We start from the raw sequence: 22,951 nt of genomic DNA, 5'->3' as shown, positions 1-22,951 counted from the left end.
TTATTAATTCCTTTTATGTTGGTAGTGCTTGGGTATATATATTGATTGTGTGTGTATATATATGTATGTATGTTTGTATTTTTAATTTTTTAAATTTTGCTTTTGTGGGTTATTTATTTCATGTATTTTTCTGGGTATAGTTAACCTTTCCTTGGGCTGTAATTTTCCTGCTATTATCTTCTGTAGAGCTCTCTTGGTAGGTGGATATTTTCAAATTTGTTTTTGTTGTGGAATATCTTTTTTTCATCTATGGTAATTAAAAGTTTTGTGGAGTGTAGAAGTCGGGGCAGATTAGTATCAGTAATTATTTTTCTAGGCTTTTAAGGTCTCTGTTGAGAAGTGAGGCATGATTCTAATAGTTTTGCCTTTCTATGTCATTTGGCCATATTATCTTGCATTTTAAAGTATTCTTTCTTTGTTCTGTACATTTAGTGTTTTGACTATTATGTAGCAGAATGATTTCCCTTTCTAGTCCATTTTACTTTCTGTGGCATGAGCTTCCTGAATGTTTATAGTCATCTCTTTCATTAAGTTTAGAAAATTTTCCTCTATGATTTTGCTGAATATATTTTATGCACCTTGGAGCTTGGAGTCTTCTCCTTCTATTCCTATTAATCATAGGTTTTGTCTTTTCATAGTGTCCCAGATTTCTTGGAGGTGTTATGTCAAGAACTTTTTAGATTTAACGTTTTCTTTGACTGATGTATTTATTTCTTCATCTGCACCTGAGGTTCTGTCTTCTAGCTCCTGTGTTGGTGACACATGCGTAAGTTGTGGTTTCTGTTCTCTTCACTAGGTTTTCTGTCTCCAGGATTGCCTCAGTTTGTGTTTTTTCTTGACTCATTCTTTTTTTTTTTTTATTTTCATGTCTTGGGCAGTGTTATTCATTTCCTTCACTTATTTACTGTACTTTCCTGTATTTCTTTAAGGGATTTATTCATATCCTCTTTGATGGCCTCTACCATTTTTCATAAGTTTGGATTTGAGGTAGGCTTCTTTTGCTTTAGCTGTGTCAGGGTGCCCAGGTTTTGCTGTAGTAGGATAGCTGGATTCCGGTAATGCAATATTGCCCTGACTTTTGTTGACTGTGTTTTTATTCTGGTCCCTAGCCATCTGTTTGTCCCTGGTATTGGCTGGATCCTCCTGATCCTGACAGGACTCCCTGGGGAGGCAGGCAGAGCCTTGGACCTGATAGGGAAGCTCAAAGAAAAGCATACTGCTCATTTTTGCAGGTTCTGTGTTCCTGGGGAGCTGGCAGCCTGGGTGTTCTTCTGCTCTCTGTGTCCACGGTGGGAACAAGAAATGCTGGGTGGGTTCTAACTTGGCTGCTCCCGGGGAAACACAGTCCTTAATGATTCTGGGGCCATTAGGCCTCCTCCAGAGGATAGGTCACGGAACCTTGTGATCTGTGTCCCCTAGCAGGCAGAAGAAAACCTGGGCTTTTCCTGAGACCAGCAGGCCTCCTCCAGAGGGAAGCATATAGAGCTCTATTGGATGTATCCCCCATAATCCAGGAGAAAGGGCGCCAACCTGGATGATCCTGGGTTAGCAGGCCTCCTCTAGATTGAAGGTTATGGAGCTCTGTGGGCTATATACCCTAGCAGTATTCTCACATATTAAAATGGGCCATCCTTCCAATAATTTAAATAAAAAAGATACCGCTAAATATTGCCTAAATACATAAACAAACTACCGTCTCAATACTATAATTCTACATTTCAAAAATGATAGCGTAGTTCCAAAATTGTAGTGTGACTCTTTTGTTACATCAACAAAATATTAGTATTTACTCCATAAATATATGCTATAAATAGACATATGCTATTTATATGTCAATTAAAATTATTCACTGTCTTAATGCAAATGCGCATCAGTGGACAGGTATTCAATGTAGACAGGAAATGAAAGATAAGAATTACAGAAACCGAAACCAGGTAAGAGGATTAGTGTAATGCATGTAAGCACCAAAGATCAGTGATAAAAAGAAAGCCAGATAGTGTAGCGCATTCTTCAGAGATCATATTTCAACAGGAAGCCTTCTGAGTTAGAATGGATAACATTGACCTTTTATACTTGTTGGACTCTACAGAAACTATCTTTCTTTATTAGAATATTGACTCATATTGAATAATAACATTCATAATTTATCTTTTATTCACTGAAAGGCCTAGGGACTGAATTCCTGTAATCAAAATTCACACCTGATGATGTAAAATGCTACCACTTATTTAACAATTTTTATATGTAAACAAACATGTGTGTTTTATATTAAATTTGTGTATCACAATAGTCCAAATAAGTTTTCCTATAAAAACTGCTTCATATTTAAACACATAATGTGATACTTTTTACATATACAATTTCTTTTTGTGATTATAAATAAGATAAGAGCAAAAGATATTTGGATATATATCTTGTTAGCTCCATAATCATTCATTCAATATTTCACTTAACTTGAGCCAGTATTATTTATTCTTATTTTTTTAATTACACAAATATTTAAAGTGACAAGGTAAAGTAGTTTAAAATGCATACCTTCTTTTAATAGGAAGGATGAGTATAATTCAATAATAATGTTATTAATAATAATTAATAAATATGAGAATTGCTGTAGAATTTCAATAAAGTCAGGATCTGCACTATATTATGATTCCTCACAGCTACAGTATAGAAGTCTCAACCTTTGTGATTGGGAACAAGGATGTTGGAGTGAAGGCCTTTATTATTAGAGTTTACCTGTGTTAAATAAGTGGAGAATGTCTAGTTGAAATTTTTTTTCAAAAATAGTGTATGCCTGCTATCCTTTCTCTGAGTGCCACCAGGTCTCCTCATCTAGGGGATGTGGTCAAATTTGGGGCACGAGAATTCCTGTGAAAGTCAGACCCCACTCTCCACTCAACTGTGGAGAATATCCTGTCCATTGGCTAGATCTGGGTAGGGGTTTGAAGTTTACTGCATGTGTTGTCCTTGGCTGGTGCCATAGTTTGAGAAAAGACTTGATATCCTATGAGTATGTGTATGTATATATATATATATATATATATATATATATATATATATTATATGCCCAATACTCCAAATATAGATATAAGTATGTAATATTATATATCAAATAAGATATGCATTATGAAAAACTAATTACAAATATGGCTCTGTGTGACAAAACACTAATATTTATCATATATTTTCAGGATATGCTTGATACATTTGTTTTCATGTACATAATGAAGTGATTATGACTATAGAATACATTTATATCTTATCTCCTTTCTCGGTCACTTTCTGTGCTTTTGAAGATGTACTGGAACACCCTAAGCCTACACCTGGAGCCCATTTCCAATGCATGATGGATCATTATATGCCTAACTCTCATGTTCTCTGTGTGTTCACCTCCATGTTTTTTCCCTGCTTCCCAGTGCCTAGGTGAATTCTACAAGTAACTGGAGGTTTGTACCCTTCACCTCCACTTCCCGCTTACTTCTGTCACTTAAGTAAGAAAACAACTCAGTTCTCCTTTCCTGTTTGATTATTTTTAGATTCTCTACATAAGTGAAGTTATGCAACCCTTTATTTCATGTATCTGGCTTATTTTATGAGTAATTCCTACTAGACTCATCCATACAGTGATTAGAAAATCAAGAAAACACTAACATATCGGGGATGTAACTAATTTATTCATGACTTTACTACTTATTTGCTCATAGGTAGTTTCATTCTGTTCCTGATTATAAACTTGAGATTCATGATTTATGGTGTGAACACTTCCCTGTGGTGAATTTGCTCTACACCCAGAAGAATGGGAATTGAAGTCAACCACCATACACTAGGAACACCTGTGTTCAGCTGTTATGATATGGACAAACAATTGATAAGAGTGAACTGTGAAGCTGGGCGTGGTGGCACTTGCCTTTAATCCCAGTATTCAGGGAGCCAGAGGCAGGCAAATCTCTGTTAGGTAGAGACTAACCACCAAGGCTACACAGAGAAACCCTGCCTCAAAAAACCAAAAACCAAACCAAGCCAAAACAAAACAATTAAAAACAAACGAACAAAAGGAGTGTCCTGGAGATTCCCCGGCATCCTTAGCAGGTGCGGTGAGAAATGTCTTAGTTATGTTAATTAATCAAGGAAAGTTTGTCTTTCCTCACTTTTAATATGGATACATCTGAATTTTTGTATACATTATTGGGTATACTACTGCAATAGGTTATGAAAACCCCATTTAAAAGTGGGGAGGATAAATAAATGCCAGGAAGGGCGGAAACATTTACGCTTGTGATAGAACTTTAGTTCCTGTCTACTCTGGGAATGGGCCCTCAGAAATATCCAGATCATACCTCATTTACCCACACCCATATATCTTCAATCTGAAGACTGAATAAGAAATTATTAAATTTCTTATAACACTTATGGTGTATGATAGCCACTGTCCTACACACTGCAGAAACAACAATCACATAAACTATATTCATGATGCTCTCTCTCTCTCTCTCTCTCCTCTCTCTCTCTCTCTCTCTGCAATATCACTTTAAAATATCATTTTTCATCTGTACTTTTTTAGAAGTGAGGATATATTCATTCTCAGTGAGTGTCCTTTGTTAGGACACTATATTCCTGTAGTAAATATAGTAAAGCCATTAAGTGAAAGTACACAGCTGTGAAAGAAATGTTTCTTAGGCATATTTCCAGAAGTCATGACAGTGTTTATGTTATTGTTTAATGGAAACTTTCACTTTCTTTTTAGGAGCAATTTTTGATGAATCTGCTAAAAAAGACGATGAGGTATTCCGCACAGCAGTTGGTGACCTCAACCAGAATGAGGAAATCTTGCAGACTGAGAAAATCACATTTTCAGTGACATTTGTTGATGGAAACAACCCTTTTCAAGCTGTTCAAGAAGGTAAGGCCCATCATTTGTCTGTTGTTTATTTTTGTTATTATCAGTAAATTGGAAATCGAAATAGAGTTATGAACAACAATTCAATGTAGTCATGGTTCTGTGTAGTTTCGGCTAATTAGACTGAGGCTAAACTGCCTGAGAGTTCTTACCATGTAAGTTTTTATCTTACATTCAACTTTTGAAGACCTGTCATATGCAAAGTGATTATTTGGATTGAATTAAGATGTGAAAAGGCGCATATATTTTAGTCAAGAGCTTTATGGCATTCCATTCAATGGAAATGGAACATTACAGGAAAATATGACTTTGTATCAGAAATTTTGCTTTGGATTTCTCTGTGATTACTGCAGATTTGATTGATGTTGCAACTTGAAATGACATTTCAGGAGTACACATGAGAAATAATTGTTGTAAGTACAACCTGGAGTTACTACCCACAAATCAACAGTATTATGCTGTGTTCCAAGAGTTCTGCCTCTTGCTGTAGTTTCCAGACATGAAAGCTGGTCTTCCCTTCTCAATTCTCATGAGAGTGAATTAAAGTTCTCATTGAAAGGAGTTATACACATTGCTTTTTCTCAGATACTGGAATTCTGTTTTCAAGTCTGATATTCTAATTAAGTGTTAATACCCATCTTTGGTAAAGTATTGACTGTTGGGGAATTATTTCTTTACGTTTGCTAAGAATATAGATTATATTGTCATTTCCATAAACTCAGTGTTTAAACATAATTCCCATAGTGACGTTACTAAGAAGTGAGAGATTTGGAGATCCTGAGGGCTTGGGAATGAAACTTATATATAGGGTTAATGCTCCTTAAAAAGAAGTATAGGAAGCACGCTGACCCCTTTGCCTTGAGAGGACACAACAAGGCGACAACTTTCTGTGAAGTGAAAAACTAACACACAGCAGGCAGAGTCTGAGAGCCTCATGAGTGGGAGTTTCCTGTAGTCTGTACTTTGAGTGGTTAGTTTCCAATCTTTCTAAGTTACCGATTGAAAGACGTTATGTTATAGTTGTACAGACTGAAACACTGACCTGTTTTGTATTTTATTGTAGCTATATTTTTGGATAATGAAGTCCAGAGTAATCTAATTAAATGAATTGTTTTTGTGAAACATTTATGTCAAATTTGGAAGAAGAAACAACAAAACCACACTGGAAATATAAATTGGTTTGGTATAAAACAATGTCAAAAGACTACATTGAAGGGATGATAAAAATAACCCTAAATGTTTGGCACATATACCACTTTTATCTATTACTATATCTTCTTTGTGTATATATTCTTTCACTGAGGACTAATGCATTCATTTACTTCTGTTCACAGACTAGACATGGTGCTTGTGGTCTGAAATGCATTCTTTATTGCTGAGTTAGTTGTGTATGTAACACTGTTTTTTTTATGAAATGAAGAGAATTAGGAACCAATTATTTTGAAAGAAAACTAAAAAGAATACTTAATGATAAGATAGAATTTTATTTTTAATAGCTGGACACTAATATAAGACCAAATCAAAACTGCATCCTAAAACTTTCACATCAACATCATAGTTATACATGAATTACAGGTCCAAATAAATGCTAGGTTGGAAATCATTTACGGAAGCACTTATAACACATCTAATATTAGAATACACAAGAATATGAAAGAAATGTGAAATTTGAAGAATATAATTAATAATTAACAGAATGTGTTTTCTCCAAAAATCATATTCTCAATGAACTCCTAATGACTTGTGTCACCTAGGGCTTTCATGAGTATGACTTGAGTTGAAAACAAACAGATCTGACCAACTTATCTTCCATGTCTCTATGTGTCAATCCCCACTCTTCTCCCCACATATCCTAAAATTCACTGAGATACCAATCAGTTTTAAGTGACTACCTTATTGAAAAAGAGGTAGTTGGGTGTAAACAAAGTAAATGGAAGGACACTATAAATTCTCAATAAACTCCCTCGTACCACTTTTAAAAACCACAAAAGTTTTTTTTAAATACTGCAATAATTTTCTTTTAAATTTTGCTTTGTGCATCCATCCTGATCTCAGCTCAACTCAGATAGGGGGAAAATATCTCAACAGAATTGTAACAACTTGAAATAAGTTGACACAGAAAGCAAATTGGGAAAGAAAATAAGTTGCCCAGATGGAGCCCTCTAGATATCTGACAAGGTTGAAGGATCTTGACAGATTGCCTGAATAGTGTCTGATACTAACAAGATGTTCTGGACAAGATATTTTGATGGTTTGTTCTGGGTGATGAGCCTGAAGTAAGTTATTGCTTTAGAAAATCTTATTGACACTGTTTTGTATCTAGAAGTATTTGGATTTAGTTTTCAAGTAAAAAATAATTACTTCAAGTGATACTGCAAAATATTGGTTGAAAAATATCCCACAGAAACAGGAGAAATAAGAAGAAAAACCACTTTATCAGTTTTATAAATGTTATCAAGAAGTTTAGAAGAAAAACTGTGTCATTAAATATGACTGTTTTTGTGATTATCTCTTCATGATTATACTATTAAAGTGCATTAAAATTAATTCAATAGTAGAAATTTATAAAGTATAAAAATTTCAGTGATGTTATTTTTATTGTTTACAAATTATTTCTGACAATTTTACACAACTTATGTAAACATTACAATTTTGATAGCTTACTGTTTTATGTGCATTTTTAATGGCAAAGTCTTGTGCTTGTGAATACAGCATTATTAAGAAAGTGTAAATTTCAAAACTAATGAAAGGTAAAAGAGAGCTAACAGACAAATTTGTCACTCAACGGACAAATTATGCCTAATAGTCTGTATTATAAAATTCCAATCAACTAACAATATTAAGAGCAGATTTGTGTCTGGGATGTTAAAGTACTTATTTACCATGCATAGACCCAAGCGCTCAATCCTGACACTCATCAAAAGATGTAGAGGGATTTTAATCTAACAACATGGCTACTCTGGTAAGAGAATCATACCAAGGATCTAGGTCTGTGTGATCCAGCTTGAATACAGACACGGTCTTCATACAAACCTTTAATTCTAGTTGGAATACAAACATGCCTTTAGTAAAAACCTTTAATTCTAAATAATGAAATCATATTAAGGGGCAAACAAAGGGATGAATCAGAGAAATATTTGACAGAATGAATCAGAGATAGGATATTTCAAACTCTCACAAGCACCAACAAGAAAGAGAGGTTACTTAAGAGAAGTTCAGGGAGAGGAAATTGAGTTTAGTTGGTGCACTTCAGTTGAGTTTCTCTAGTTCTGTCAGTTTGTGTAGTCCATGCAGTTAAGTTCCTGGAGTCCAATGTCAATTTTCTCAAGAACAATTCAGTGAGAAGCCAAAAAAAGATGGTTTGAATCAGGTATTTTAGAGAGGAGTTTCAAGCCAGAGAAGCTGATTTGAAACAGCCAACCAGAGTTTAGAAAGAACTAGAAGGGGTAAGCTTATTTATCAGTAAGGCTTAGAGGCTGAAAATATTTTAGGCCTAGGTGAGCAGATGAAGAATGGATGTGGAAGCCTTTAAGGTCTAGAATTGCAGAATATAAGCTGTTGTGGAGGCTAGACGCTTCCAGTCCTAGGCCTAGGGATACTTAGATGGAAATCTGGGCCCATGTTTTAGCGAATCATGGTTATGGCTCTCCTATCATTTCAACATCTGAAGAAATAATAGCAACATTTTTTAAAAAAGGGCGAATTTTCAAATATGATTTATATTATTGTTAATCTTTAGAATGAAGAACTATACATCAGTGAATATGATTGAATCTGGAGGAAGTATTTGATTATTGGATTTATTCTTTAGATTTACGATAGGACCTTGACAATAATAATTTATTTTAAAGTAAGTTTCTAAAAATCCATATATCTGTTATAAAACATGGTTGCCTTTATTTTATTTGATAATAATGACAATTTCAATTATATTTTGCATAACTATAATATTAGTTCATATGTCTAAGTGAAAAATAGAGAAAAATTCTGTTCTTACAAAATAATCTAGAAAGAATTTACTTTCAGCAAATCACTTTACTTATGAGAACATTTTACAATCGAACATTATTTTTATAATAATTGTTCAATAGTACCTAGGACAAATTATTTTTCATACTTTAACAGAGGAGTGTTGCTTTATTTTTGTTTGGGTTCTCTCAAAAAATATTTTGACAACTAAAGGACAGGATTTTCCTCCTTCCATATGGCATAAAAGAAGAAGTGTATCACGTAAACATTTCTTAAACAGCAAGTTAACTATATGTGAGTGGAAATGTATTCAATTTGAAATGTTTAATATGTAGTTAGAACTACTAAGATTCAGAGAGGTGAAGCAATTCTTTTAATACTTTTATAGTACCATCAAGTATCAGCAGTGAAGAACCAAACAAGAACTTAAGATATCTGGTGTTTTAGTTACTCCATTACATCCAACCGTACATACACACACATACTGACATAAACACACACACACACACACACACACACATGCACACACACACATACACACATGCCCACACACACTCACACACAAATGCACGTGCACATACACACACACACACACACATATATCTTGAAATATCAAAATTTGTCTAAGATTTCAGAAGTACTGTAGAGAAGTAGAAGTTGGAGATTTATGTGCTTTAACATGTATTTCATGTGACTTATTTATGCTCATGGCATGAGATAGTGGGGGAAATCCTGTCTGAATGATAAACACACTTACACTGTATAAGTCACTCATATTCCTTTAGCCTTGAAATTCCACATCTGTTAAAAAATGAAAAATTAGGAACATGCATGGTTATCTTAAGGGCACTTTGACCCTGTAGTTTTTTATGGCTTCTTATATCCATGGCGTTTAATTTATCTTTAGAAAGGGCTTTCCATTTCTGAAATTGCTTCTGGCTCCTTTTGTGATTGATTTTCAAATAAACTCTGCCACCTCATCAACTGAGTCATCACAATACAAAGAGCAAGTCGCCATCACCATTTTTGAAGAATAGTCTCCTTTTAGGTTTTCTTGAACAAAAGGATTATGGCTACATTTCCTGTGTCGTCTTCTGTTATAGGTTGCTTTTTCTGTGAATCATATCATAGACATATTAGTAATTTTCTTTCTCTGTGGACAAAAGACCTGACCAATACAACTTAATTGATGAAAGATTAATATTATGTGCTGATTTAGACAGATTTCAGCACATCTTTTAGAGTAGGGCAAAGCATCAGGAACAACTGTATTCCAGGGAGTGAGAGAAAGCGCTGAAGAAGCTCACAGGGATTCAGAGTACAACTGGACCCCATGTCTGGGACCTTAAACTTTAAAGGCCCAAAGAAAGTACCTGTTTCCTTCGGGTAGGTTTCATCACCAGAAAGGTCACATAACTAGGATAAGAAGAAAGGGAGTATTTGAGCACATACCATGGGTGATATTCTAAGTAAAACCATAACAGTATAGAAATACCTTATGTAAAAGACTGTCAGCCCTCCTGAAACAGTATCAGATACTCATATTAATTCTTGCCTGAGACGGACATACTACTGCCCACCAAATGTAAGAATCTCTTATTTTCTTACAGATTCTCATATTTTTTGGACAGTAGTATTTCAGTTTCAGTCAAGAATTAATACGAGTAACTGATACTGTTTCAGGAGAGTTGTCAGTCTCTTTTACATAAGGCCCAGCCTCCAACGTAAACTGATTATAAGCATATGAAGAAAACTTATAATGAAAAGATGATTTTCTTTCTACTTAATGACATCAGCCTAATTATTTTAAAATCATAGCAGAAACTCACCATTTGTTGCATTATTTCTTCCTGGGGGGAGACATAAGCAAATGCCTTATACTGAACTAAAAGCAAACAAAGAAAGGGTAGCACCCAATTGTAGTTTAGTAAAACATTGAGTGCCTAGCCATTAGCTACAGGAATGTAAGTTAGAGGTGATGTACAGGAGCATGGGGGACTCCGAGTTGGCTGTATCCAAGAAAGCTCACCTGCTAAGGCCAGGATATCTTGAGACATCCATGCCTAGAGCTCCATAGCCAACCTACAGGCAGCCTTGTAACTTCGATTCTGTCCTCGACCCAGCAACTTAACACTGGTTTTTTATAGCTGTGGGATGATTCCTTGTGAATCTTATACATTGCTGACCTTAAACATGTCAATTTATAGTTCTGGGACCCAGAACGAAAAACTGGAAGATCCTGTGCTAATTGTACTCATTTCTTTATTGCTTTATGTGTTCATTTTTTCACTTATTCATTCATCTTCACTGCATGACAGTTAGCTGTGCTTAGACTTCCAGTTTTGAGCTTCTGTATAATGTGAAATCTAACTCATCTACATGTGTGAAGTGGGGTAAGAAGGAAAGTCGGCCTTAATTGTTGCATCAAAAAATATCCGTTTGACGACTGGATTGACTTTTTTTTTTTTTTAACAGTATGGCTTGGATATTTTGTTTATCTGTATCTACTGAAATCTTCTACAAGTCGCTCCAGGTTTTTTCTACATTTCAAAGACTGGCCCACAGAGTCAGAAATCCACATATTTCTAACAAGTGATGTCAATAGGTGTTGTCAATGAACCATTAAAGTGTAATTTGTTTTATAGCTTCTAGAAGCATCACCCACATCAGTCTCTTAAGTATTTCACACTAACTCTTTATATAGAAGAACATCTCATTAAAAAGTTTAGTCAAATTCTCCCCAATTCCAAAACCTCTATGGCTATGAGACTACACTAGCTACAGTGGTATATAATGAAAGGCATTAGGCGGAGAGTGCCAGAGCTATGAAAACGTCCTGAAGGAAAACTGCAGACTTTTAAAATATAGGATGTCATTGTCTTGTGCATAGGGAGCTTTAAGTATGTTAATAATAAAAGGGAAAGGGTGTTCTATCCTTTGGTTGCTACTCAGAGAAGTAATTTTCCATAAGGAAGTACATGCCTCATATTTTTAACAAAATATTATTATAAATATTAATTGTATAATCTAGTTTTTTAATAGCTACAATATTTTAAATAATGAAAAACTAGAGTCAATGTCAATAGTCACCAGGTACAATGTATCTTCATAATGAAGAAGAGTTTCAGTAATTTGAAGAGCAGCATGCTAACAGAGATGGTAAATGATTCTCAATATTATTCCTGAATTGCCAGGCCTCCCATTGTACCATCCAATATGTACCATCTTAGAGTAACAGGTCTTCAATGATGTGAACAGATTGAAAGGCATATGTTCACAGTTCACTGCATCATAGTTTTGTAGACACATTCTTTGAAGCCTATTTCCTCAGTAACCACACAATGGTGAGCATTACGTAATTTTAAGTATAAAGTACATATTTAGCTTTATAAGCCACTCTGCATCTTTTGTGATGAAGCAGCATGTTTAGAAGATTTCTTCAAACTTTGTGTAGAGGAAGTTGGGAAGTGTCCTTTCACTCTTACTGGAGTGTCCTTTTCCTGCCAGTTTGCTAATGACAGCAGCACAGCACTTCACCTCCCTTTCTGCAAGTGCACATGGAGTACAGAATTTTGGCAACGTAGTGCAGTTTTTAATCGAACTTTTATGGTACTGACTTGCTAAGATAATGATGCCTGTGCCTTGAAGTAACTCTCTGATTATGGGTTTATTAGATTAAAAGCCACGTTTAGCCACACTCGGTATTGTGATGGGAGTCCATTGGGGGGACATAAATATAGTTTAAGTCTGGATGACAAAATAAAGATGACTTCCATTTCACATTATAATTTTTAATGGTGATATTCAAGTTGATAGCAATTGAGTTAGTTGCTAAAATTCAGAACAGTGAATAGCCTGGTTCTTAACTTTTTCCTACATTTAACTATTAGGTGTGTTTTTATCAACTGATACTTAGTTTGTGGGCCAACACTATGTATAGGTTTTGTACTTATATTGAATTCTCAAAGAAACATGCACTTGAAACATTCTCTTAACAAAAGAACATATTCAATGTCAGTGTGCTATAGGAAAATTCATTTCATAGTAGAAAGCTGAAATGTAGTCGCAAGTACATTTTGAGCACCTCTGAGGGTATATCCTTGCATGAATTACTCTGTACAAAGATGTGTATCTGACCAGATGCCCTGAGATTTTTGCTGGATAGCTTCATCTTCATATTAGTTTCTGTGAGTCCTTGCTTTTTTGTGAACCAATCCATTTTACTTTCAGTGTACAGACTCTTTATATGTACAGCTGACACTCTTTACATTGATCTACATGATCTACACTTGTTGTACTATATAAGGTTAAAATTTGATGTCATTTACCTTGCTTGGCAAACAAAGATGTTAAATTCATGGACCATGAAATTAAATGTCTGCCTATATGTTTTGAATACTCAAGTTAAAGTTTCAAGGGCTCTTTATATACTTAATGGCTCTGAGCCTCAATAGTTTCCTATGTAAAATGGGGATATATACACTCAAAGACGCCATTATGGTTATCATATAATAAATACATGTGGAGATAGTTATTGCACGGATCTGCTTTTTTACTCATATATATAATAACAGTGAAGTAATCAATGATTTACCAAGTTTATCTTCATCTTAGGTTAGTAAATGGGATCAACATAAATTTAGATGTTAGTAACGTTCACAGTTTGAAATGCTAAATTTGTCTTTCGTTGTCAACAAGATAATAAGCTAGTTTGATGACTATCATCTGACACATTGTCTATTGTCTGTCTTTGCCTCCATGATGGCTTGGAATCTACCTACTTACCCCACTAATTTTTTAGGTAAACACTCAAGCTGGATTCCTGTTTCTGTGATTGAAAAAAGAATCACACAAGGAGATGCTTTTGCTTCCCCACCCCCTCATTTTCGTGGTTAGTTCTTCTATTATACACAGGAAGATGAAAATTATATTTGTAGTATAATTTATTTGATGAATAATAGTGATGTCATAACACGCGTACTTTAGGGTGTGGTAGACTTAAAATACCTTGTTACCATTTCTGAGAAGAGCCGAAAGCCCATGGAGACCAAATTAAAGCTTTTGTGATGATTTGTGTAGGCTTTATACAACGAGTGAGGTAAATATGACACTGAGTCACAGCTAAATGGCATGCATTTGTAGAGAGGCAGAGGGTAGAAGAACGGTGCACATGAGGGTGGAACACAGAATGACTTCAGGGAAAGCTTTGTGCTTGCACTGATGCCTCACCTCTGATATTTGAGTTTGTTTCTGACATGACTGTTTAAGAGCTATCTTCCTGGACTTTGCACATTTTCATTCAGACTTTTCATCAGAGACTTTTAACTCTTAATTTATGTCACTGGTTTCTTTGAATTCTTGGTACTAACCTCATTTTAAAGTATTTTTAAGTTATATATTCACTTTACATCCTGATCATAGTGCCCTCCATCTGCTCCTCTTAGTTTTTTCTTCCCACCCTTTTCACTCCTTTTCCTCATAAAAGGGGACCCCCCCCAATCACCAAATGATCCCATCACATCAAGTTATGTCAAGACTGAGCAGGAGAGATAGAATCTAGAATAGAAACATTAGGATAAAATATACTGATATAGAGATCATTGATAGGTAACATCAACTAGAGCCTTCTGTGTTATGCCTAACAGCAACTTATCTTCCCCACTGGCCCCACTACCTAAGATTTTAGCACTTTCCATTACAGGTCTGACATTAAAAATCCATCATAGACTAATCAAATAATGACAAATAAGCTTATATGGCCAGTTAATTTCCCAAAGTCATATTTCTTAAATTACTGAGATGGGGGAATAAGCCTCCAATGCAGGAGATTTCAGGGCAACTTTTCATTTTCAAACTATCACAAACTATACTGGAATACTTGTATGTGAAACAGAAAAGTTTGAAATGATCCCTTGGGCATGTGCGCTCATTCACATAACATTAAAAACAAGCAAAGCTAATTTGGCAAGGGTGAGAATGTAACCAGTAACAGAAGAGACTGGAGAGAGATTGGTTTCTTACAGAACCCAGAAAAAACATGGCCCAGCAGCCCTATCTACCCAATCCGACTCAGCTTTATTTTTTCTAATTATTTGTTCCATAAACTCTAGTGGTGTTTCTTATTAGTGTCATCTTTTTACTCGGTTTTCGTTTTTTATGTTTTACTTTGTTTAAGGGAGTTCTCATTCATCATATATAATATTCTTTTACAGCCAAGCTTTGTCAATACTAGAAAATATACTCTCCAGAATCATATGCAATTGTGATATATGTGTATATGTGTTTATGTGTTTTCTAAATGTATATAAAGATAAGACCATCAAGTATTATCCTTTTAGTCCTTAAAATGTCAAATTAAACTGATCAAGATAAAATATAAAACTTTCTTCATTATACCTGTCAGAATGAAAAAGTGGAAGTCCTATGTGATGCCAACACTCTCTAGCTCACTCAAAATTCATCAATGACTCTGTAGCCAGACCTCACCTTTCTTGAAAATGACTTAAAGATTAAATATTGAAAAGGTGAGGCAACTGATGGAAAATAAGTGTTATTTAAGAGTTTAATTTTTCACTGTTTTTTTAAACCTGCAATGATTTTTCATAAAATGGAGGTTTAACATGAATCAAATTTAATCTAAACACCTAAGGAGTTTACACCCAAGTAGAAGAAACATACAAAAATAACTAAGATAGTTACATTTTTGTTTTTGTGTAAAATGGTAAGATAAGTAAAACCAAGTTTGCAATGACTGAAATATATAGATGATATATATGTATGATTGTCAAAAATACAGGATGTTGATGGAAAAATACCATTTCAGACAAGTTTGTGTTGCTTAGAAGCTTTCATGAAAAGAGATTGGGTATCATTTTAGTCTGTTGCAAATGGAAAGTTATTCATGATATAGTATTCTGTGTTTTAAGAACACAGTTATCTTTTGGAGGTTTAAGATTATATTCTGTTTATTCATAAATGGTTATGTCAATGAATTCATAGTTTGATGGCTAACTATTGCTTATGAATTCTCACCTAGGTGACCTTAAGTGCTGCAGTCTCATTTTGTAAGATGAATAATTCAAAGAAAAGCCTAACAATGATGTCTCTTGAACTTTGAGCATAGTTTTAAAAATACTTGTTCTTTTCATGTAAACTGTTTCTTTCCTAGAAAAAGAAACAAAAAATAAAACAAATTAGAGAATCCATTTTATTCAGAATTTTCTCTTTTTTTAAATGCAGGGTAATCCACATAAAATAATAATATTTTAATAATTAATAGTGTGGGAGCCTAAAAAAGCGGAACCTTATTTGTACCTTTTCTATATGCAATTTGTTGTGAAGGATAACAAAGAATGTTACATGAAAAACCCATAATATAAAACAGCATTCACCTACTTATGGTTTGTCATAACCCATATGCTACCAAGAAGAGACTTGATACCCTATGAACATATACAGGGGGTGGTAATCCCCCTCAGTCACAGTCATAGGGGAGGGGAATAAGGGGAAAATGGGAGGGAGGGAAGAATGGGAGGATACAAGTGATGGGATAACCATTGAGATGTAACAAGAATAAATTAATAAAGGGGGAAAAATGGGAAAAAAGAAGGCATTTATTTATTTATTATTTATTATTTTTATTTGATCTCTCTTGTTTTCTCTTTCCTTTTTTTCGGAGACCTCCATCATGTCTGTCTTTTACTCTCCAACTCCAACTGCCTCCTTTTTCTGCAGTGTTCCCTTAGCCTTGAAGGGGCTTACTATTCCAAGGTCTCTCATCCTCTGCATGATGTCTGGCTGTGAGTCTAGTAGCCACATCTAAATGAACTTGTGGCATATTTGTCTTTCTTGGTGTGTTGCATCAGTCAGGATGACTTTTTTTTGTTCCATCCATTTATTTGTGAATTTCATGATTTTTTTTGTGTGTGTTTAACAGCTGAGAGATACTTCACTTATTTATCCGTCTTTTTAAAGACATTTAGGTTTCTTCTCATTTCTGGCTATTTTCAGATATCCCAAATTAGAAGTCTTCTGTCTTCAAAGGATTTTATTTGCTCATATTAACTTAAGCCATATTAAAAATGATGAAGACTTAATATAATATTTAATTAACAATAAAAATGATGTAGATTTTGAAGATTTAAGTCTGAACATCTTTCAAAATGAAAAGCATTTTTCAATAGAACTTTATAGTAATATATTTGCTTTATACACATAAGTTTATGAACAAAGCAACATGATCAATATTTTATTTAATGGCCAGGCATAGTGCTGCACACATTTAATGACAGCATTTTAGAGGCAGAGGCAGGCAGATTGCTATGAGTTCAAGGTTATCTTGGTCTACAAAGTAAGTCTAGGACAGCCAAGGCTACACAGAGAAGCCCTGTCTTGAAACTGCCCCCCCCCCAAAAAAAAAGAAAAGAAAGGAAGAAAAGAAAAGGAAAATTACGTAATGAAGCATCTTGACTTTATTAGCTCTATAACATAGACTCTGAACTATAAAGAAATTTTACATGAACATTGTTCAGTTATTCTCAGTGCGAGCATGCACGATAAAATACATAGAACCAAGGAGTAGTAGATTTCTGCTTTCTATGACCATTCTCCAGCCTGAGTAATAAAGGCAATAACTGCAACTTGTTGAAATATAGCTGTATTGTATACTAACTTGTTAGCATGATAAACTATTGGCAACTATAATAGAAACTGTACCTTGGTGTACAAATTCCATGTATTTTCTGATGAGACTTGAACAGGAGAGTGTGCACTCATGGGACGACTACAAAAAGAATTTGATTCTGATGATGTAAGCAGAATCTTTTTAAATTTTGCTATGATTGTCGTGTAGAAGTTGCCATAATAAAGATTATGGTACTTCTGACGCCCACATATTCACATTGCTGTGTGAATACAGCTCCATTTTTATAGCATTTTTTTTTTCTGAGACCTGTTTGCATTTAGTTACGTAGGCTGATGTTGGCTCTGTGTGTTCCGAGTACTTAGGTTTCAGTCCCAAGACTTCATCAGAGCTGAATAACTTAATGTCCACATGACTTTAAATCTAACTTTTTTGCATCAATAATTTCAATACAATTTTCATTATCTGTAGAATTTCGACGATGCATTGTAAAATTAGAACCATAAAGTATGAATTAAAATCGTTGCTAGTATTTGAAAAAAATCATACATACCATTCACAAATTCCCTATTCAGATACAGTTTATGAATATTAGTATTATGTATACTACAAGAAATATTGTAGGTTCTACAGAATCTCAGACTTAGTTCTGGCACACAGGATTGGTCACAATGGTAATGTAAAATATAGTTAAATCATTGTTTGTGAGCTCCAAATCTTTTGATGTTAGCTCTATAAAAGCCTCAATCTTTTCATTTTTAAATGGGAGTAGTAGAAAAGTGAGACATTTAAAATTTATGGTGAATAAGACTTTATTCTCATAAAGTATAAAGTAGTGAAAAAAAGTACATGTAAAACATATAACATAAGTTTGTCAACTAAGCAAGCGCTGTGTAAGACATGATCAATCATTGTGTTTCTGACTGGAACTACTGAAAATAAAGCCATACACAAATGACCATATTGTAATGATGAATGTCTTACCCTCTTACTGCCAACAGAACAATGTTTCATTGCTTTCATGCTTTTTCAAGAGATTCCTCATCAATCCTGAACACATTAATATTCGCAGAATTGTATGGCCTTTATCAAGCATCTTGGCACCTTGGTTGCTTTCAATTTGACCTTAATACACAAATTGTCATTCACAATCCCCGGCCCTAACCCAGAAACGTGTGCATTATACATTTCTAGAATTTTCTTCCTGGAGTTTACTCTGTCTCACGTCATTAAGTACAGTATTAGTAGAGGTGGACCATGCCTTAGGTACTTTTTGTACTTTCAGTTCAATAAACAGGAACAACACTAGCATACATATTGCAGTATTGGCCACCGTGGTTTGCTAAGGTTTAACAGTCTTCACAGTTAAAACACAATCAATCTTGATTGTGCTATTAAATGTTAATGATTATTCACATTTGATAAATAGAATAGACACAGAGAGGTGAAATTAATTGCTAAAATACATCATCATTAAAATGGTAAATTAAGATTACAGAATCCCAGTTACAACATTCTTTGCATTGCACTCCAGAAATTCTTGTATGTTATTTTATCAAAGCAATAGTTATTATTTCATGCTACATTGTCACACAGAAGGAGTAGGAGATAAATACCGTGAAGTGATCAATGGCTGTGAGGCATTGTGGCTCATTTATTATTCTTTGGACTGGGGAAAATGTGGCAATCAAGTGTGCCTTCCTGGTCTTCTCATGTTGAGATTCTTATTAGCATATTATTAAATATATTTTAAGAAGTAGATTAACTATCAGAAATTCCTATGAAGTGAAATTTCATTTACATTTTCCTTTGTCTTTTTCTCAATAAATGTAAGTAAAATGATCATAACCATGACCTGAGTTTTATATATGAGGAAAAACCATTAAATTCTCCCAATTCTGTTTTTTTCCAGTCAAAGAGAGTATTCTGACCAAAATATTATAGGATAAACATTGGTCACATATTCATAAATCTTCATTGGACAGAATTATATTTGGACAAACAGCAATGGATTTGGACATTATGAATATATGCTACCTGTTTACAAAAGGAGGTTTAATTTTGAAGAAATGGGTGTGATAAAGGCATACTGGGAATTCTTTTGTGCCTTTACTAACACAAACTTCCAGCGTCTTTAAGTTTTTCAAGTTAACTAATTTTGGCAGCAGGCCATTATTAAATTATGTATTTGTCTTTGTAACAATATCTATATTCTGAACAGTGGACAGTTTTTTTTTTACTCATGGGGATGAAAATATTTCAGAAAAAAAATCATCTTGATCTTGAAATTGTTTTATCTTATTATAACATATGAAAATATTTTGTCAATTATTTTATGATTTTATATAATCAAATTTTATAAGATAAAATTATTTTATTTTGCCTTCTGTTTTATCTTCCATAGGTGATTTTCAGTTAATATTTCAGTAAATATAGAAGCTTTCAATTTCATGAAGCCCAGGAAGTAATTATCTAATAGAGTTGTTGTAAAATACAATCTTAGTCCTGGAAAATAGCAAGAAATGGATATAGTTTAATCATTAATTTTAGTTTTGACCAAAACAAACCCCTGGAGAATGAGTTGCTGAAATAAATAATTGAAGGAATATCCAGTATCAAAGTGGGAACATTTTTTTATATTTTCCTATTTCTGAAGTTATAATTACACATTTTCTCCTTTCCTTTTCCTCCTTCTATCTTCCCCCTCATTATACTGCTCCTTGTGGATGGTTGGAGGGTATGATCAGTGTATACATGTATGAGATTGTGGGGAATTTTTAATTAAGATTTTAAAAATGAAAAAAAAAACAACAAAAAAGTATGAGCTCCCTTTTCTCTAATTGATGTTATATGCATCTCTGCGTATAGAGTGAGAATCGTCCTGCTCTCCTCCTGAGTACGACTAATAATATGCTACAGTTGTTTCTCTAAGGAGGGTCTTTGAGGCAAAGCTTCTATAAAAAGAATGCTGGGATGAAAACTCCATCTTTATCATTTACTAACATTATGACCTAAGTTTTCAACTCTAAATTCTCATGTGTGAATTTGAAATATTAACACCAACTACCTTAAGTATGTGTTGTCAATAAATGGATTTAGAAGCTTGGAGCTTTGCAATGCCCAGCCGGAGAGGACCTTGTGCTAACCTGATTATTTATTTTAAAACCAAAATTGTTATGTCCCAATGTGATTTAAATATATTCCAGAAGCTTTGGGAGGTCCGGGGAGATGGGCATGAAGTCCCAGAATAATAGAGCCTTAGGCGAATGGTTTCCGTTAGTTTAAGGCCAATGTGGGCTAGGCAATGAGATTGTGATCCTCCTAGATTACATGGTAAATCCTGTGTGCATAAACAAAAATCAAGCCAAAGCAAAACAACAACAACCACAACCACAACCATAACAAGAACAAAAACAACAAAAATTCACAGTCATAATACAAATAATATTAGTATTACAACTCTACATTGTTCTCACCCTTTATTACATTATATTTTGCTTTCATTTACACATTGAATTCTATTGTCAGAAATTCTGCCTGGACACCTAATTTTTGGTAACATGGACACCTAGATAGCCTAAATTTCACATCCTAAAAACTAAACCCATGCCTCAATTTTTAAAGTAATATTTGAATGACTTAATTACTGTCTAAAAGTATACAAAATTGATTGGACAATTCCATTAAATTCTAAGGACAAGCCATGTGACAGTTCTGCAAGTTAAATCTGAGGATAGAGTTAGCAAGAGCAATCTACCTGAACCCAGCCGTGCTATTTTAATGACAGAAGCAGATAGCAAGGTGATTTTTGAAATATACATATGCAATATTAACAAGTATATTTCAGCACTCTATCCTTGACATCTGTTCACTGTCTGTAAAAATATCTATCTATAATCAAGGGTAAAACAAGAATACTGCTTCAGCACACAAACCCTTAAAAGGACAACTCACAAAGTGGCCAATGGGAAAATGAAATGCTTCGACCAGTATTTGAATGGTGTGTCTGAAACCTCTTTGATAATTTGTAGGTTTGATAATACATTCATGGAGATTCCTAGCCCCACTTCATAAATTTCCCATAGTATAGGGCAAAAAAGAAAATCAGGACTCAAATCAGAGTATTTGCAAATAATTTGCAAGAACACATGTTTACTGTTTCTGGAATGTGGTAGCATAGCCTTAGCTATAATCTTCTCAACAGAGATCAAGTGATGTTAAAGACTATAACTTAGAATTCACATCCTAATCATAGCCCTTTCCCTCCTCTCCTCCCAAGCCCACCCTGCCTCCCTCTCATCCTCTACGCTTCTCTGTTCCTCAGAAAAGGGGAGGCTTTCTTTCCATCCACCCCAGCTCATCAAGTTACATCAGGGCTGTTTTTGTCCTTTTCCCTTGTGGCCTGGCAAGACAGTCTGTCACGGGGAAGAGATAAAAAAAAGCTGGCATCATAGTCGATATCAGACATAGCCCCCGCTCCCCTCACTGGAAAGCCCACATGAAGCCTCGGCTTCCCATTGGCTACATCTTTGTAGGCCCCTCTGGACCATGGTTAGTTGGTTCTGTTGGTCTTCTTATTGAGCTTCTGTCACCTCCAGATCCTCTTCTCCTTCCCGCAAATTTCCACAAGACGCACTATGCACTGCCCAGTGTTGGGCTGTCTCAGCATCTGTTTCGAACTGTGGCTGGCTGGAGCCTTTCAGAGGACAACTCTGCTAGATTCCTTTCTATAAGTATACCTGAGAATCGTGAATAGTGTCAGGGGTTGGCTCTCTCCCATGGGAAAGTTCTTTTGTTGGGCCAGGTGACTGTGAGATAATCCCCCCAATCTCTGCTCTAAAGGCTCTATTTTATCCCTACCCATCTTGTAGACAGGATAAATTCTGGGTCGAGGTCTTGTGGGTGGATTGCTGTTCCTCTCTAGTAGGAGACTTGTCCAGTAGGATGATGTCTTCTTCCACTATGCCCCCTGCTACTAGGAGCCTCTGCCAGAGTCCCCGTCATATTCCTTTTTAAAAATTTTTTTTATTAATTTATTCTTGTTACATCTCAATGGTTATCCCATCCCTTGTATCCTCCCATTCTTCCCTCCCTCCCATTTTCCCCTTACTCCCCTCCCCTATGACTGTGACTGAGGGGGACCTCCTCCCCCTGTATATGTTCATAGGGTATCAAGTCTCTTCTTGGTAACCTGCTGTCCTTCCTCTGAGTGCCACCAGGTCTTCCCCTCCAGGGGACATGGTCAAATGTGAGGCACCAGAGCCCCGTCATATTCTTACAGGTCCCTACCCTGACTTAGGTCTCCAGCTTGTCACAGAGATGCCCACACCCTCAGTGTCTCTTTTCTCTGCCACCTTCTGTCCTCCTGCCTTCCCCTCTCCCAAAGTCAGAATTCTACCCACATAATTCTCTGTGCTTCCACTCCTGGCTTGTTCCCTCTCTTC

General features: G+C 35.0%; 1 protein-coding gene across 2 annotated transcripts in view; it reads left to right on the top strand.

Annotated features, from left to right (window-relative positions):
* GRID2 (glutamate ionotropic receptor delta type subunit 2) overlaps positions 1–22,951 on the top strand; it is a 1,382,318-nt gene that overhangs the window by 238,788 nt on the left and 1,120,579 nt on the right. For both annotated transcript variants that reach the window (XM_084785474.1, XM_084785473.1), the window contains exon 2: positions 4,745–4,900. In XM_084785474.1, the coding sequence (XP_084641600.1) occupies positions 4,745–4,900 (156 nt within the window). The remainder of the gene's footprint in view (positions 1–4,744; positions 4,901–22,951) is intronic.

This window comes from Acomys minous, assembly GCF_964271855.1.
Source record: "Acomys minous genome assembly, chromosome: 6".
Taxonomy (NCBI): Eukaryota; Metazoa; Chordata; class Mammalia; order Rodentia; family Muridae; genus Acomys; species Acomys minous.
This window is presented reverse-complemented; position numbering and strand designations above follow the sequence as displayed.